General features: G+C 43.9%; 1 protein-coding gene across 3 annotated transcripts in view; it reads left to right on the forward strand.

Annotated features, from left to right (window-relative positions):
• Positions 1-19,663, forward strand: part of KIAA1549L (KIAA1549 like) — a 230,017-nt gene that overhangs the window by 148,533 nt on the left and 61,821 nt on the right. For all 3 annotated transcript variants that reach the window (XM_075927818.1, XM_075927820.1, XM_075927819.1), the window contains 2 exons: positions 2,561-2,751; positions 13,632-13,759. In XM_075927818.1, coding sequence (XP_075783933.1) covers positions 2,561-2,751; positions 13,632-13,759 — 319 coding nt within the window. The remainder of the gene's footprint in view (positions 1-2,560; positions 2,752-13,631; positions 13,760-19,663) is intronic.

A 19,663-nucleotide genomic window follows, 5' to 3' on the forward strand; every position in this document is an offset into this window, starting at 1 on the left:
ATGCCCCGTAGTTCGAACTACCTGCCCGCGACTACACGCGGCACGGACTAGGTAGTTCGAATTAAAGCTCCTAATTCGAACTACCGTTATTCCTCCTGCAAGGAAGTTTAACGGTAGTTCGAGTTAGGAGCTTTAATTCGAACTACCTAGTCCGTGCCGCATGTAGCTGCGGGCAGGTAGTTCGAACTACGGGGCATTTAAAAATGGCGGCGCCCAGGAACATGCAAATGAAGTCCATGATATTTAAATCCTGGGCTTCATTTGCAACTTCGAATGCCTACATTAGCCACCCTAGTTTGAACTAGGGTGGCAGTGTAGACATACCCTGAGGGACAGCAAAGCATTTCTCTTCTTGCTCTGGTTGACCTGACTCAGGACACCACAGCACTCTCTGCTATGGAGCAGGAACTGCCTCTGGGCAGTCTTCAGCTCTTGCAGGTTTTGCTACAAGTCATGCAGCACTTTCTGCAGGCTGCCTTCCAGGCTCTGCAGGAACCCACCCCCCCCAGGACTTATTGGAGACCCTTCTTGGTTATATGGGGGAGCGGCTACAGGACCTGGATGCCGCCTGTCATGATCTAGCTGCCATGCCCTGCCGCATCGGGCATCTGGACACCAGTGCAGACTGGTGGGACCACATCATTCTGAAGTGCTGGGGAGACCAACAATGGCTCCAGAACTTTCGAATGAAGAAGGGCACCTTCCTCGAGCTGTGTGAGTGGCTCGCCCCTGCCCTGAGGTGATGGGACACATATATGAGGCCCGCTATCCAGCTTCAGAAGCTATTTCGGAATAGGAGCTATTCCTCGTGGAATGTGGTTTACAGAATTCAAAATAAGCCATCTGCTATTTCAAACTTATTTCGAAAGAGCGGTTTGGCTGTGTAGATGCTTGCAAAATTAGTTCAGAATAGCAGTCATTATTCTGAAATAACTTTGCTGGGTAGACATACCCTTATAGAATTATTCAGATTAACATATATAGTGAATACTTCAAACCATTAATTTCACTAGGTGTATTAGAGTCTTGGATGTCTTATAGGTTTTTTTTCTTACTAGCTGTCTTTCACATGACTCTCTTGCCCTTTTTTCATTCCCTCCCTCCTTGAAGTTGATTTGCTGGCATCTTTCTGGGTACTTTCCCTTCAAAGTATTGGGAATATATAAAGCTCCCAACATGAGATACAGCATTGTCTTTGTCTGGCAAATGTTGTTCATGGGGAAGCATTTCTGATATGGTGTAATCTTCACTGCTATAATGTGCTAGGACTTTGTTCCGCCAAATCAATGTGAGTCCTTTTAGTGCATCTCCTTATTGCATTTCTGCTGGAGCTGTTTATCAGATGTATGTCATCTTTTAATGCATCTTTAAAAAATCAGCATTAGTGTCAAGTAAGAGCCTGAAAATGTGACATATCAACTTCAATAGAGTGAAAGTGATCTTTTCTTAGATATGGCAAACTTCTCAGATTCACATGCCTACAAAGCATGTCTCTGATTTATTGTGTAAGAGACAGAAATGTTTATACAAAGCAGACTGTGGATAACTCACTATTCTGGCTTAACTGTACATGGATGGATATTTTATCAGAGTAACTCAAATGTTCAACTTCAGAAAAGCCTGAAGGAGCCTTTTCAAACACTAGGCTTATAATTTTGATGTGTTATTGCTGGAATATTATGGGGCATGTTTTGAGGCCATGTCTACAGTAGGAAACTATTTTGACTTAGTAACTCCAGATTTAACACATTCAAACTAGCATGACCACACTACAGGAAGCCTCAAAATTAGTCTGAGGCAGGCTCTGTTAATGTGCATGCCTTACCTCGGACTTAGAGCCACAGAAAACATTGGGTTGTAATTAGTTTGAATTACTTATTTTGAAATAGCGGCACTGGTGCATCCACACTATCGTTATTTTGAAATAAGTATTTCAGAATTAGCATTACTCTTGATGAAAAGGAGGAGTACAGATTTCAAGTTCCGTGGCCCATTATTTCAAAATAAAGGGCTTGGTAGTGTGGATGCTCCACTTATAAATTCAACCTTGGGGGGAGGTTATTTTGAAATAAAGCCCTAGTGTAGACCAGGGCCCAGAGTAAAACCAAATTGCTCAGGGAATTGAAAATCACCATTGTCTCATCATTCAGTGTGCTTTCATTATGTTTATAGCACTCTGTCAACAGCCATATGTATCCAAGAAAAATAACGTTGATTTTGGTAACTTAATTCAATTTATAATGGAAATGCAACCTCTGTGAAATTTTTAGGGTTTTCCCTCTTGTAGCCCCTTTTTTCTTTTCTTACATTCAATTCTGACTTCTCAATTATCTTCCTAAAAACAAGGATGATTAAATGTCCATTAATAGTTTAAAACATGTTGAATAAAAGTCTAATTAACATGCTGCATTGCTGCCAATTTTCCTAATTACGCTTATGGTTGCAGCTTTTAACTGTAGCATATAGAATTAAATATATTAATAGGTAATAGCAAAAGATATTGCATTAATATATAATGCCTGTTGGAATCCCATGGTTTTTGTTTTTTCCTTCTTTGCAGCCAGTACAAGGTTTTGATTATGCCAAGCAACATTTAGGTCAGCAGGGAGCGGACGATGAGGTTTTACCTGTGACTCAGGAGACTGTAGTGCTACCGCTTCCAGTGAGAGATGCTCCTGCCTCTCAGGAGAGAGAAATTGTTCAGGATGGGAGCACCATTAAAACTGCTAAGTCCAATGAAACAAGAAAAAGGTATGCACTGAACAAACTGTGTCCACAGCATCTGGTTCTGCAAAAGTGCTGGGCATACAATAACGTTTTGCACCGTGTATGTCAGGTTGCTAAGGAAAGTAGGATAATATGAAGTGGATCTTTAGCAGAATTTTTTGTGTGTTTGACTAGTTAAAGAGATGAGTGGGAAGTGGAGAAACCATGGGCTAGTGTTGGATGTGAACCAAACCCCTGGATTTGAAGTTTGGAAATGCTCAATCTGAAACTGGATGTGGATTTTGCAAATGGACAGTGGGACAGCTACTCAGCGGATTCAATTTGGCATAGCTATATTGACAATTTATGCCATCTAATGATCTGTCCCCATATCTGTATTAAAGGCTGAACAAAAATGCAAATAGCACTAACATAACGTTTTCATACGTCAGAGTGCACAGCACATGCAGCATCTCTACAGTGAACTTTCTGTGCTCTTATCCAATGGATGGGGCTGCTTGAAAAATTATGTGAACAGTAAATATTTCTCAGATTCATTTACAATGAATGAATGGAGTCACCTAAATTCTCATATTCTTCAGCTGTAAGATGAATTTTTGATGTTGAAATCTTCTTAAAGGAATCAAGGAAATATCGATCTATTATTTTAGCAGAGAGAATAAAGTCTACAGTGAGGTTATAAATGAAGCTCCCTGCTTTTTAGACTGTTGGCTTTCAGGGAGGTTATTTGGTTTGTGCAGAGAAGCTTTGTTGGAAAGTAAAGCTCAGTTTATGCATGTTGCTTTATCTTTGCAAAGCAGTCTACCAGATTTATTTAGTGAGAAACATCTCGACAAGTTAGAACTTTATATCAGTGGAACTCAAACTGTGGTCCGTGGACCATCAGTGGTCCACAGTTGCATTAAGGGTGGACCCCAGCTTGAACTCAGCTTCCCTCCCTCCCATGAGGTTGGAGCGCCAGGACCAGCTTCCAGCTTTGTGGAGGATGGGGGGGGAGGTGAGAGGGATAGGGAGAGCGGAAGCCCTGAGCCTCCCTGCCAGATATGGCTTGTGGAGAAGAAGTGGAGCCAGAAGTGACTCCATATGTTGCCGCTCCCGCTCCCCTGGCAGAGCACACAGATGTGCACTGCTTAGAGGCTTTCCCCACTGCTCCCGTTGGCCAGAATCCAGCCAATAGGAGCAGTGGGAGGCCATGCCTGGGACACAGTGCCTGGGAGCAGCAGAGGGCACAAAAGCAGGTAAGTGCCCCCCCTTCCCACCATGCCCAGACCCCACACCTCCTTCCCCCATTTACTCCCCCACCAAGACCCCGAACAGCACCGCTCCTGCACCCTCCCTCCTGGCCGGACACCTACCCTCAGCCTGCTCCTGTACCCTACCTCCCACCCAGACCTCACCCCCTCATCCCCTCCTGCAACCCACCTCTTGCCCAGATCCTGCACCCCCAGTCACTGGCAGCCCCATCCCTCACAACAAATCTCTCAAAATCCACAACATTCACTAACTCCAGAACTCCAGAAGAGTAAATCTAGCCTACGGGAAGCCCTGAAACTCTGTCTTCCCTGCCCTCCCCTCCAGACCCCCCCACCCTGCCTGTGAGGCTGGAGTACCAGGGGAGTGAGGTGTCTTGGGGGTCAAATCAATGAGGTTGGATCAGTGGCCCCCAACCCCAAAAAACATTCCCCACTCCTGCCATAAATAAAGACAGTGCTGGAACCTTTTGCATTGGACATAAATTAATATTTTACATTATTTAAAATTAAGTTTGGTAAACATGAAGAATGTAAAGCACTTAATCTGTTTAATAATTTAAGTTAATATTTCCTTTCTTACTGGTTAAATTAAACCATTCTCTCTAGCTGCAGCACTAGCAAAATGGCTCAGGGGGAATTATGTAATTAATGGTGAGTTTCCATTAGCAGCTGGTGGTCCACAGAATGGTTTGCATTGAGCCAGGTGGGCTATGGGCCAAAAAGTTTGAGAATATATAATGAGAAAGGTATGGTAGCATGTTCACTTTGGCAATTGTCTCCCATATAATAGGCATTTTTTTTCTGTTAACCTATGTATGCTTTCTTGGACTCTAGAATTAGTTTGCTCTTCTTGTCTAAAATCCTTCTGGCTTTTAGAGTCAGTAATGTATGAGGTGCCTTAAGTACAGATTGTTGTGTTTGTTGCAGAGCACAGGAAGTAATTTATCCAGTTCATCGGAACTCAATGGTACTTGTCCTTTTTAACATCTTCAATTCCCTGACACAATACCACCCAGGAGATTATCACTGTAGCAGCTGTAGGTGCTGGTACTATGCTCCTAAAAGATAAGTCTCCTCAGGAGATGTTCCTTAAAGATGTTTTTCAAGCCTCTTTGATTCCTGACACTCACACTTCTATAAACATACACACAGAGTTTAACTCTCCCCAGTAATAAAAAAAAAATCCATTAACTGCTTGGGGTATATAAAAATCCTCTTAACAAAGAGCTCTATGTAAGCTCAAAGTTTGTCATTCTCAACCATGGATATTGGTCCAATAGAAGGTATTCCCACGCACATCTCTCTCCAAAATCCTTTGGTAATAAATCTCTGCATTCCTAGACAAATTCTGATCAGCAAGCTTTTTCTGGTTTAGGAATTCACTGGGAAATAGTGATTCAAATTCACTGTCAGGTGATTTGAATATGGAGTACTCCTATAATGCCTATCTGGGCAATTGTAGCTCATCTTACACAGGTAGGCCGATTAACTCCAGTGGGGTTACTTTTATAATCAGGTCAGCAGGATTTAACTCTTTGTGATCTCTGACAGGTGTCAGGGGAACTTTGTTTAGTGGCTTGTGAAAATGAAAAATATTATATGATCATCTGTGAGATGCTTGCAATTTCATTCCAGGCCCATTCATAACCTGAAAAGATCCTACCAGTTTTTCATGAAATAATTTCTGTTATCTGATCAGAAGAGACACTTTGTTGTTATAATTGAACCTTGACAGAAACTTTAAAATTACATCTTAATAAACATGAGTTTCTTTTTACAAAGAGGGTGTCTTAAAAGTGTAATGGTGGCAGAAGTAATCCTGCGAGGACAGCTGTCCTTTCTTTGTTTCTCTGGAGCCTACCTTGTTCCCACTAACAGCATGGTTCCTTCATACCTTTTGCTGGCCTGTATCCTTTCCTTCTTCTTTTCTAACTTCCTGTATGTTTTCTTCCTGTCTTCCAACTGTGAGTCCTCTTTAAAACCTCTCACTTATGCTATGAGTACACTAGGAGTTTTGTCGGTAAACCTTTTGTTGCTCAGGTGTGTGGGGGAACCACTCCCCACCCCCAACCAGAAAATATTTAACTGACAAAATTGGCAGTATGGATAGTGCTATCACTGCTTGTTGGTTATGGCTTAATTATGCTGTCAGGAAAGCTCCCTCCCACCAGCATAGAGTAGATACCCAAGAGCAGTGTTCCCTCCAACATTTTCTATCCTTGAGTGAGTTGAATTTTCTTGTGGGTGGGTTAAATTTCTTATGTGCAATATTGAGTTAGTGTGTGGATGTGTACCACCAATACTATATCTATATCTATATCTATATCTATATCTATATCTATATCTATATCTATATCTATATCTATATCTATATCTATATCTATATCTATAGATAGATATACATATATATATAAAATAAGGGATATTTAACAAGGAGCAATGCTTACAATATTTAATATGAAATTAATAAAAAGAAAATTACCATTACCCTTGGAGTACAGGTATTATCCTTTCTAACAACTCAAGCTAGTTAATGTCGTCAGTCATCCCTATGAGTTCCTGACAGGTCCTCTACTCTGTCAATAATGATCAACTTTCGGCTGCATGCAGGTGTGTGCTCCCCTGTCTAACACGTTAAACATGCACAACTAGTTAACATGACAGATTCCTGAGAGAGTCCCCAGAGACCACAGATCAGATAAGGATCCAAAGCACCCGAGTAGGTTTATTGCCAAGTGACATACAATAATAGTTGTCAGCGAACAGACTCACTGCTGCGCCACTACACTTGTGTAAGCCGTGACAATGGACTAACACCCAACTAACCCCTAGAGTCCCCCCATGATCAGTCGATGACCACCCTTTGGGGTACACTTTTATACACAGATACAAACAAGTTACACATCACTCCTGACATATCAGGTTGCCACCCTCTAGTTACTGCCACTTACCTCACAGAAGGGGGTTTTTATTACTATCTGTCAGAGCTGTTCTCTATTCTGGCACTCTGAGTGCTGAAGGTGGGGCCCACAAAGACTTTAAATACCTTTGCCTCTAGGCTCTGCTTACAACCCCCACCCCCAGAATCACAGATACTGGGCTCTGAGAAAGACAAAAGCTGCCATCATCAGTGATTTAACCCTGAAAATACAGGGGTGAAGATTTAATCCCTTCTCTGGGGGTATTCCAAGTTCTTTTGCCCCAAAAGAGTTTGAAAAGAGAAAAACAAGCTGCTGTCTCTGGTAGCTGACCCATCAGTCAGAGGCCTGCAGCTACACATCGACAGACCTCCTGTTACTTTCCAGGGCACAAGACTCAAATCACCACCATAAAAAAGTGATTTTTATTACAAACAAAAGATATACTCGATGAAGCATACTTGGTTGCTAGATGTTACAAAGCAACTAAGGAAAACAAATTAAAACACAGTGAACATCTGTGGGAACTCTTAGATGGTAAATGGGGAAGGGAGGAGAGGGGAGGTATAGATTCACACAGAGCAGTTCAAACCAAACTACAAAAATAAAGAAAAATATCCTAATTGCGACTAAATACACACTTCTCTTTATTTACTCACGATCCCTTCTGGGTTCAGTACACTTCCATGCCTTGAATTCCTTGGAGGCATAGTAGTCCTGCCTGGCTTTAAATCATTCTGTGTCTCTCAACTCCTGGTTTAACTCTCCCACACAAAGAAAACAGGCAAAGTATCTTCTACAATTCAGATTTCAGCACTCGATCCTCATTTGTTCATCGGGCTCCCTGCCAATACCTTTGTTAGCTACCTGAATTTAACCCCTTAATCACTGGGGGCTGGCCAGCACTCCTCCTATCCATCATGCTGTCAATTTAGACCTGGTCCTGAACCTAGGGCAGCATGTCTGTTATTTGTGGGGAGGCGGTTGGTGCACATTACTCTTATTGTAGAGAATTCCTTTGTGCCTGAGGAGCACAGTTGTTAATTACACACACAGTCTTCAATGTGGAGCTTGGGAAATTGGCCCAGGCCACTAAGTGCCTTCCAGATAGGGACTGACACCTTGAGTTCAATTCAAAATTCTGTGGGAAGCCATTGCAAAGAGTAGAAGTCTGGAGCGATGTGTCAGAGGAAGCCTGCATGCCCGAGGAGATGCCCTGCAGTGTTCCATACGAGTGGAGCTTCCTAATTGCTACAGCTTTATGCCTCGCTAGATAGCAATGCTGCAATCCAGACAAGAGGTGACGAAGGCCAGGTCATTTTCCACTCGGATGGGATGGAGGCTTGTAGCCAACCACAAGTAGCAGAAAGCAATACTTGTGTCTGTTGTTATGTGAGAGGTTGGTGTCAGTGAGCAATCTGTAGAGCACTCTCAGGCTCTGATTTTCATTGGCCATCTGCAGATCTGTACCTTCAACATGGGTGAGTGCAAATGCTTTATTTTTATCAACCAAACTTTCCGTGTCAAAGAAAGAAATCAAGTTTGCTCGATAAGACCTATTTCCCACACAACCATTCTGATTGAAATTCATTCTGTTCCGGTCTTTGACTCATTAGTGACTGAATCCCGTATCATTTCTTTCACTATTTTGTCTTGGTTTGATGTCAGGCTAACCAGACTTTAGATAGCTAGGTCATACCACCTCCACATTTTGAATGCTAGCACCAGATGGGTACTCATCAGGTCTCGTGAGATTCAAACATGTAGTAAAAATTAGCAGGGGTGGGTCACCGATCTCTTTTCCAGTGACTGCAGTGTGGGCAGCTGTGCTTGGGGGGTAGCACAGGCACCTATCACCCTGAGTCTGAGTCCAGGATCAGAAGCAGAATCAGGCTGGATGCCGGAGACAAAGGTCAGAGAAGTCAGGAATTAGAGATGAGGGTCAGAACCAGGTTTCCAGGAGTGAGGTAAGGCTGGATCCAAGGTAGGCATAAGGCCAGGGCCAGGCAGGTGCAGAAGTTTTAACAGCCATGAGAGAATGCGGTAAGCAGCTGCTGCACTGGTACTGCTCGCAGTAAGAGTTAGTCTGTTGACTTTGCCAACCAATCAGGTGGGGCAGCCAGTTAGATTGCTTACTACAAGCCAGCTGTGCTTATTTGGTTGCCTGGAGACTGCCTGACATCCTTCGCCAACGCTTAGTACGTATGAGTGCACGCTCTGAAAGATAGCTGATAGGTTGGAAAGTAGTTTGTCAGCATCAGGTGATACACATACAGACCTGAATTTTGTATTGAACAATTTCTGAATCATTATTGATAACTTTAGCATCTCCCTCTTGTAATGTGCCCCTAGCCTTGTGCCATTGCTAGAAGTTTTCTAGCTCTTTCTAGTCTTTAACAATTCCGTACTGTCCTTAGCCCTCCCACGTGTGGATTTTCCTTTAGGCAATTAGCTATTATGACAAAATGGCCAATGTTAGTATGGTGGGTCCCATGCTTTTCTCAGCAGAGGACTAGGATGCTATTAGGATGCTGAGGGCCTTGGTAGTAGCCCACAAAGCTGGTAGAGGAGGGAAGCAGGAAAGGGTTCTGGATTTTGCTCCAGTCCATCTTGATCCCTACAGATTTCTCACCCTTTTCCCCTATGGGAGGGTTCCCATGGTCTTTGACACTGGGAGAATGAGTCTTTCTGTTCCTCTGGGCAGGGTCTCCTGTTTTCTGGCCTTTCAGTTCTCGGTTCTGTAGCCCTCATTTCACGAGGCATAAGGGAGCGGTCAACCGTGTCGACTGATCTGCATCTTGACTGCCGCACTGTGCCGATGATCAGCTGAGCTGGCACAGCATAGCAGCCATTTTTATTTTTATGAAGCCGGGGATATTTAAATCCCAGCTTCATTGACTGTCGGGTAGTCTAAACATACCCCTAGATTTCTTTGAGGGGGTCAATAAACATGTGGACAAAGGGGATCAAGTAGATATAGTGTACTTAGATTTCCAGAAGGCCCTTGACAAGGTCCCTTACCAAAGGCTCTTAAGTAAAGTAAATTGTCATGGGATAAGAGGGAAGGTCCTCTGATGGATTGATAACTGGTTAAAAGACAGGAAATAAAGGGTAGGAATAAATGGTACATTTTCAGAATGGAGAGAGGTAACTAGTGGTGTCCCCCAAGGGTTTGCACTGGGACCAGTTCTATTCAACTTATTTATAAATGATCTAGAGAAAGAGGTAAAAAGTGAGGTGATAAAATTTGCAGATGATACCAAAATGCTCAAGATGGCTAAGACCAAAGCAGACTGTTGAAGAACTTCAAAAAGATCTCACCAAACTAAGTGATTGGGCAACAAAATGGCAAATGCAATGTTGATAAATGTAAATAATGCACATTGGAAAAAAGGATCCCAACTATACATAATGTATGAGGAGGACAAATTTTGCTTTAATTACTTGAGAGAGAGATCTTAGAGTCATTGTGGATAGTTCTCTGAAAACATCCATTCAGTGTGCAGCAGCAGTCAAAAAACCCAAATAGAATATTAGGAATCATTAAAAAAGAGTTAGAGAATAAAACAAAAAACATCTTATTGCCTCTATGTAAAACCATGGTTCGCCCACATCTTGAATACTGCATATTGATGTGGTCAGCTTATCTCAAAAAAGATATATTGGCATTAGAAAAAGTTCAGAAAAGGGCAACAAAAATTATTAGTGGTGTGGAATGGGTCCTCATATGAAGAGAGACTAAAAAGACTTGGACTTTTCGGCTTAGAAACAGGAAACTAAGGGGGATATGATGGAGGTCTATAAAATCATGACTGTTGTGGAAAAAGTGAATAAAGAAAAGTGATGTACTTGTTCCCACAATATAAGAACTAGGAATCATCACATGAAATTAATAGGTAGCAGGTTTAAAACAAAGAAAAGGAAGTTTTTCTTTACTCAGCGCACAGTCATCCTGTGGAACTCCTTGCCAGAGGATGTGGGGAAGACTAGGACTTTAACAGGGTTCAAGAGAGAGCTAGATAAATTCATGGAGGTTAGGCCCATCAATAGCTATTGGAGAGGATGGGGTACGAATGGTGTCCCTAGCTTCTGTCAGAGTGTGGGAATGAGTGACAGGAGAGGAATTACTTGATGATTCCCTGTTCTTTTCACTCCTTCTGGGGCATCTGGAATTCACCACTGTTGGCAGACAGGTTACTGGACTAGATGGACCTTTGGTCTGACCCAGTATGGACGTGTTACCCCAAAAATATTCTCACTGGAGACCACTCAGGGTTACACTGTATGGGTTTATTTCCACTAGGTAAAACTAAAGAGAAGAAAGCAGCCACCAAAGGTTTAAACTAAAGAAGACAGAACTCTCTCTCACACACACACACACAGACAAGCAAGCAAGCGCACACCCTTCCATTCATTCATTCATTCACACCCATTCGTTCCTACCCTCAGGCACTCACACACTTACACAGACATATGAGTTGCAGAAGGAGCCAAGGCATGTGGATCCTGGAGGGTCTGCTCATTATGGCTAGGGAAGCTGGTCAGAAGAGACACTGGAGAGGAGCTTCTCAGGAGCTGGGGAAGGAAAAAGAGAGGGTCTCACATGTGCTCCTTCTCTTTATATAGTGTCTGAATGGTTCCTGTGACTCATTCACTTCGTCATCAGGGAGCATGCCCAGACTTCCCTTTATCCAGCAGGGAGCATGCCCAGACTGTGGTGACTCATTGAAATGTGCTCCATTGTTCCCAGTCTTCTTCAAACACACTCTTGCTCTCTCTCCATTCACCCAGGGGAGAATGCAGCTTAGGGAAAGTTACAAGCAAGGTGGCTGAGAGTTACAAAGATTACAAAGTTGCAGTTTACAGTAAGTATCTGAGAGTTACACAGATTACAAAGTTTGACAAAGATCACAATGAGTTGCACTTTAAAACCTTAGACCTTACTGTTTGGTGTAGCTTTAGAAAATCCATGTACAGGCAGTCCCCGAGTTACGCGGATCCGACTTATGTCGGATCCGCACTTACGAACGGGGCTTTTCTCGCCCCGGAACTCACGGGCGGCAGGACCACCCAGACGCGCAGTGGTCCTGCCACCGCGTCCTCCGGGGCGAGAAAAGCTGCTCCGGGTGTCCCTGGTCTGCTTGGGGGGGGCCCCAGCAGACCAGGGACACCCCGAGCAAAGCCGCAGAGGCGGCAGGGTCCCGCGCCTCCAAGGCTTTGCTCCGGAGCAAAGCCGCAGAGGCGAGGGACGCCGCCGCCTCTGCGACTTTGCTCGGGGTGTCCCTGATCTGCTGGGGACCCCTCCCAGCAGACCAGGGACACCCCGAGCAGACCAGGGACACCCGGAGCAAAGCTTTGGAGGCGGCGGGGTCCCGCGCCTCTGCGGCTTTGCTCCGGAGTAAAGGCTTGGAGGCGCGTGACCCCGCCGCCTCTGCGGCTTTGCTCCGGGTGTCCCTGGTCTGCTGGGGACCCCTCCCAGCAGACCAGGGACACCCCGAGCAGACCAGGGACACCCGGAGCAAAGCCACAGAGGCGGCAGGGTCCCCGCCTCCAAGGCTTTGCTCGGGGTGTCCCTGGTCTGCTGGGGACCCCTCCCAGCAGACCAGGGACACCCGGAGCAAAGCTTTGGAGGTGGCAGGGTCCCGCGCCTCTGCGGCTTTGCTCCGGAGCAAAGGCTTGGAGGCGCGTGACCCCGCCACCTCCAAAGCTTTGCTCCGGGTGTCCCTGGTCTGCTGGGGGGAGGGGCGCAGCTAGTGCGCTCCCCCCCCCCCCCCCCCCCCCAGCAGACCAGGCTTTTGTTGTGGACGCCAAGGGTAGAGCAGCTGGGGTGCTGCCGGGTTGGTCCTGGGGGGACCTACCCGGCAGCGCCCCAGCTGTTCTGTACCAGGCTCCAGATTCAGCCGCTGTTGAAACTGATCAGTGGCTGATTCCAGGAAGCTGGGGGCAGAGCAACTCTGCCTCGGGCTTCCTGTAGTCAGCCCCTGGTCAGTTTCAGCAGCAGCGGCTGAATCTGGAGCCAGTTCTGGGTTACATACAAATTCAACTTAAGAACAAACCTATAGTCCCTATCTTGTACGTAACCCGGGGACTGCCTGTATATAAATCAAGTAAGCTTAGATGGAGGCTTTTTTATGCAACAAAATGTTCTTATGTTCTTAATATGATGAATTTTCTAAACTTCTAATCTTACATTGATGCATTTTTAAATAAGTGTGGTGTTTAAGGAACTGGGATCCACAAATAAAGAGCTGGTACCATGATTAAGAAACTGGGAATAAGCAATCAATTTCAGACACATCGGACGAAACCTGTGACGTCAGTTGCAAACTAAATAGGGGGAAAGTGTTTGCAATGAATCTGTTCAGCCATGTTCATTAAATAATTGACATTAAAAACTCTGCTTTCTTTAAGCTGCCTAGCAAACCCCAGACAAATGATGACATCTTTTACCTTTTACACTCTTTTCCTTTTGGTTCATGCTGGAGAAATAATCCGTTCTGATTTCACGGAAATCCTCTCCAAGACTGAGTTTACATAAAAGTATTTTTTTTAATATTGTAAGAGCATCTCTGCTTTCATTGTATTTGTGTTGTGCAGCTTATTTCCCAGCTCTTTTGTGTACAGAGTCAGACTTGAAAAGCCAATGATGCAAACTGTGCAAATGAAATAACCTTGAAAGGAGGTTTATAGAGATGAAACTTACAGTCTTCCTTGTTGCTATGGTTACTTACAGCAGGTCGCCTAGTCAGAATGGTTCTGTCATCAGCAACGAATCTGGAAAGCCCAGCTCAGGCAGAAGCTCTCCACAGAAAGTAACGGTACAGCAGAAAATGACAAAAGATGAGGGAAGAAAGAGAAATGGTGAGAAGTATTTCCTGATGAAAGACCTACTTTCTGCTTGCAGTCATTCCTATAGAGATACCAACCCAGAGACATGCCATGTTGAAATTCTCCTCCACCTTTGTCCTCCACTTACTAATCCCTCATGCATCTATTTTTATTAATCATTTCTCTTTTTCTTCTGTGTTATGCCTTCCCCTAAATCTGACATAGAACAGTTTGAGGTTTGCTCAGTTTAATGGGCCTTCATAAGGTTTTACTGATGAAACAAAACATAGTGCTATTTGATATATTTTGATAGGATAGACGGGGTTTGATATTTCTCTGTGTATGCCCTAGGACACTAATTTCAATTGCTGCTACCTCTCAGCTGGCCCACATCTGATAACATTTATTTGTCAAAAAGTGTGAGGCTTTGATAATCTCTTTTAGGCTATGTCTACACAGAGGAGCTTTTCCGGGATACCAGAGATATCCCGGAAAAGCTCTGCCACATCCAAGGGATGTGTCTGCTTTTTTGGAACAGTTTCCAAAAATGCGGACGCATTCTTTTACCATCCCTGTATTCCTCATTGTAAGAGGAATAAGGGATGTTCCGAAAGAGGAGGTTTTTCCAAAATGTGGCCCCATGTAGATGAGCCAAATTTTGGAAAAGCCTCTTCTGAAAAAAAGTGGAAAAAGATATGCAGACTGCAGTTTGCAATGTGTGTATCTTTTTCCAACTTTTCTTTGCAGTCTAGACATAGCCTTATTGTCCTCCTTTTTTCTGCTCCTTTGCTAATGGCTTTAGCCATGGCTCTTCCTGGGACTAAGAATCTGATGCTGCACTAGACTGTTTGCCAGTCCCTTGTGATGATGCTAATTTTGTGATTTAAAGTGTATAAGGGATATCTAATAAGCATTAGATTGTAATTCCCTTTTCTTTTTTGCTTGTTTACTTATTGCTCTTGAGTTTTAGCCCTGTGTTCATAGCCTTGTGAGGCCAGACTCTGCATGAAATATAATAATTGCTTCCCAAAAGGGGGAGAATTAATATACACATAACCTGCTAAGGTTCTGTTACAGGTGCAAGAGGATAATTCCTACTTTGTATAAGATATTGGGGGGACAGAGAGGGAAGCTGAAGCAAAAAAGAAAATCTGAATACAAATCTCTAAATCATAGAATCAGTCATAGAATCCTAGGGCTGTAAGAGACCTCAGGAGTTATCAAGTCCAGCCCCCTGCCCAAAGCAGGACCAATCCAACTAAATCAAACCCTTCCTACTTCACCAAATCAGTTGTGTAATCTTTTGATGCTTATGATGTAAATGGCATACAATCATAACATCTGCCTGTGGTAAGCTTTACGGGCGATACAAAATACGGTGTGGCTAAAATACCACCTGTTTTACAAAAATATACTACTATATATTCAGGTACATAGAACAATAGACAAACTATATGATCTGCATGGAAAAACTCCATTGCATTTTTCATTCCTTCTACAGTTTCTGTATATTTAGTAGCAGTGCATTCCACAGGGCATGCAGAATTGATACATTTGATGTGTTAGCTTTTAAAATGACTGTATTGTGCTTGTACCAAACACAGTTCTTAGTTGTGCAGTGCATGCTCATACTCTTTATATTTTCTACTCACAAAGCTGTGATTTTAGTAATACCATCCCCGCTCCAGTACTGACACAGTGTCAACTGCTCTTGGGGCAGTTTCTCTGGAGGTCCAGCTGTGACCTCTTCGCTTAAACTGAGTGTAGCAGCTCTTTAACTCCAGGGCTTGCAGTCTCCTTTTGTTTCCCTGTCAGTTTCTCAGAGGCAGCCTGGAATGGGGCTGTTGCCCCTTTGCTGTCTGAGGCCTTTCTGCCTCCCCTTTCCTTTCTGTTCTCCTTCTAGTATAGGTAGGCCTGTTTTCTTCATTGGCCCCAATTGTGGGTACATGTGTTCAGCACAGGCAGTTCTGCAAAGGGGATGGGGGCGTGCTCAGCCTGCAAGCAGAGAAGACTGTTCTCTCTCTCCTGCCCATGTTCAGCATGCTGTCTGTAAACCCAGGTACACATCCATTGCAATAGATGCCTGCACCTGTACATTGCCCCATTAAAGGCAATGAAGTCCTCCTCTCGCACACTCCTGGGGCAATTCTGAGCCCAAATTTTAAAAATTCTGTGCATGATATTTTAAAATTCTACATATTTTATTTGTCAAAATAACAGAATATAATCACACCATTTGAATTAATTTTGATCATTTATTAGCAGGCCCTTCCATGCTGATATTGAACTACTTCCACTGTGTCTTGGGTCGTCTGCATTTGGGGCATAAAGATGTGATTTCCCCCTAAATAAAATGATTCTGTTGATCAGAATTACCTATTATTGAAGAAGATCCAGAGCATACCCCCTGCTCTGTCAATGCTCCTATCATGCCCTTCATGAATGGAGGAGGCTTCCACGCTCTTCAGAGGATGATCTCTTGCACTTCCCGCAGGATACTTCAGGAGTCTCCAGATTGCACAACTGGGAGAGGAGGTGCGGAGTGGGCACACAGGCAGGAGGCAAGCTTAGAAGTACACAATAATTCCCCCATCAGCATATCCTTTTAATAGAGCTCTCTAATGCCACCCGAACAACACAGCTCCACAAAGGGTTCATAGGTCAGGCATGGGAGCCTGAATAGTTTGGGACCCAGAACCTGCAACCCTGAATAGTTTGGGACCCAGACCTACAGTGCTTTTTTAAGGGGGGGGGGGCGGGAATCTTCCCCTTCTGATAGAACAGCAGTGGGCACCTAGACTAGTGAGTGGGGCGTGGGAGTATTCCTCCATCTCAGTGGGCTGTAAGATTGTCATAACCATGGCAGACTGCTGGGCTAGAATAATTTTGCTAACTATCCTTGTGCACCTAGAATTTGTTGGGTGTGCCAGTTGAACCCTAGCGACACTTTGATTGGATGCAAAGAGAGTGTAGTCCATGCGGTATGCAGTCAGCATGCACTTCACTTCATGTGCCATGGCTTTACGTGCAGAACACTTTAGTAATACCAATAGGAAAAAAACGACTCAGATGGAAACCAGCAGAATCTAGCAACGCCGTGCATAGGCAGTGGTAAACAAAATGTCTCGCTGACCACATGTAGAACCCCCATAGGCCATAGATTGCCCACCTCTATGACAGAGCAATGGGAAGCAGATATAGAAGAAGAAAATCTTTCCACGGTTCTTCCCTACTTAGCCCCTCGGAAGGAAAGGTCATGCTCTACAATGCCAGTTTTCGGTTATGTGAATGTAAAGATATATTTCCCTTGCAATTAAAAAAAGGCAAAGCAATACACCGTTGTATTCTGCATGTAATGTTTGTTGTCATTTTTTTATTACAGGACTTGATCTTTATCCAAGATAATTAGCATATGGATAAGGTGTCCGCTATTTGGCCTTCCAGTTTAACAAAGGAATTGTTTTCCTTTTAGATGTTTGCCTTAGACTGTGCCAGCCTATTTGGCATGATTGTAGCCTGACATCCCTAATGTCCATGTTAGGAAAAGGAGCAGCGCACTTCCTCTGAAAATCAGCATCTTAAAATTGGAATGAATCCCTTGCTAGTCACATGATGATCTGGGGACTCCACATTAGATTGGCTCATTAGTTGCCATAGTTACAAACTCATTTTAGATTCTTTTGCTCACTGACTGTAACTCACCTATACAGGCAAATAACAGCAGTGAGTGTTTGTTTAATAGATAAATGCTATTTGGCTTCTTTCAGAACCTACCTGTTATTCATGTCTATAGTATTTCAGCACTGCAAGTGAACAAACAGCAAATATGAAATGGGGATGTATAAAAAGTCTTGAGTGAAGGAACTGAAATTACAGAAGCTTCAGCAGAGACTCTGTAGTTGATAGTTTATATTGCTATGTCTTCAAGCTTCATCCAGCAACTCATCTTTACAATCTCTTGGACGTAATTAGCTATTGGGACCGGAAATAAGGTTTAATAGCCTTTGCTCTAATTTGTCACAGCTGATCTACTAAATGTGACATTCCCTACAGATCAGAAGACTTAACAGAAAGTGCCTATATATCTACATGGGAGGAAAAAGCATTGAGAATTCACTTCAGGGAGCAAGAAAGATTGGTTGGGGCAGAAATATTGTAGAAGACAGGGGAATGTTAGCACTTCCCTGCCTTCTACCAGAGAAACGAGGTCTGGCTTGGAAGAGTGGAGAGTGAATCCCTGTACTCACATCCAAGCTGAGCTGAGCTTATTGTTTTGAGGAGAACCTTAATTCTGGCATTTTCATAATGAAAGGGTGCTTGGTGTTTGCAACCGTAGTGCGCATACAGTGCAGGTTTCCTTTTCGTGTAACTTCCTAGATTTTAAAAAAGCAAATTAAAAAAATAGAAATTCCATCACACTTACGCTGACATACATCATCAGTAGGATTGGAGCCTTTCGATCACCTGCCACTTAAGCTAATAGAGCAACATAGAAATAATAGCTTATCATTCTCTGTGAGGACTAGAATTAGCACAGAATAAGATGCCAGGCAAGGACTCTTGTGCCCCTGTTCCTACCCTCCTTCCCTTCCTTCAAAACTTACTCTTTCTGTAGTGTCCCACTCCTCTTTTCTCTCTCCAACTTCTCATCCCCGTGGCAGACTCTTTGCGTCCCCCTCTCTGAACTTCCTGTCTGCCCAATTTTCCCCTTGCTGTTTACCAGCATCCTTCCCCTCCCTTTCATGCCAGTCTTCTTTCTCCCTCTGCCCCACAGACTGATAGGCTACGTCTAGGCTGGCCCCTTCTCCGGAAGAGGCATGCAAAGCAGGCAAGTCAGAATAGGGAAATCCGCGGGGGATTTAAATATCCCCCACGGGATTTAAATAAACATGGCCGCCGCTTTTTTTCCGGCTTGGGGAAAAGCTGGAAAAGAGCGTCTAGACTGGTGCAATCCTCCGGAATAAAGCCCTTTTACGGAGGATCTCTTATTCCTACTTGCAAGTGCTTTTTGATCCCTAAAAACCAGGGGTGAATACTAGAAATCACCTCCAGGAGTACCCCAAACTTGTTTCCCCCAAAAGAGCTTGAAAAAAGAAGAGAAAAACAAGCTGCAGTTTCTGGTAGCTGACCCCTCAGTCTGAGGCATGGAGATACACACAGACAGACCTTCCAGGACACAAGAATCCAATCATCACATTTTTAAAAAAATGATTTTTATTACAAAACAAAAGATAAAGCGTACTTGGTTGCTAGATGTTACAGAGCAACTAAGGAAACCAAATTAAAACACAGAGAAGTCTCTGGGCACAATGAAAAGTAGCAAATAGGGAAGGGAGGCATAGATTCACACAGAGCAGTTCAAACCAAACCACAAAATAAAGAAAAATGACCCTGAACATGACTGGATTCACTTTTATCTTTTACTTACTTCCATTTTTCTCTTTGTACAGTCCACTCCCATGCCCCAAATTACTTGGAGGCATGGTAGTCCTGCCTGGGTTTAAATCATTCTGTGTCTCTCAACTCCTGATTTCTCTCTCCCCCACAAAGAAAGCAGGCAAGGAATCTATATACAATTCAGATTTTATCCCTCTCTCTCGATTGGTTCTCTCGGCCCCCTGGCACACACATTTGCTAGCTACCCGAGTTTAAGCTCTTACTCACACTGCTTAGTCACCAGGTGCTGGTCAGGACTCCTCCTGTTCAATACAGTCTCAAACTCCATGCTCAACCAATTCAGGTTTCTACTCCCTCCCCCCAATTTCCTCATCTAGTGTGTCTTCTTGACTCCCAGTTGGTCTCCTGCAGCATGCATCCAGGCTCCTGACCCCAGCCTGCTCCCTCTGCTGTCTCCCCCATCCATTTCAGCTCTTGTTGTCTCTGTCATGCTGCCTGGGTTCCAGAGGGAGAACACTGAGAGCTCTGGACACAGACTGT

This window comes from Pelodiscus sinensis, chromosome 4 (genome assembly GCF_049634645.1).
Source record: "Pelodiscus sinensis isolate JC-2024 chromosome 4, ASM4963464v1, whole genome shotgun sequence".
NCBI classification, from domain to species: domain Eukaryota; kingdom Metazoa; phylum Chordata; order Testudines; family Trionychidae; genus Pelodiscus; species Pelodiscus sinensis.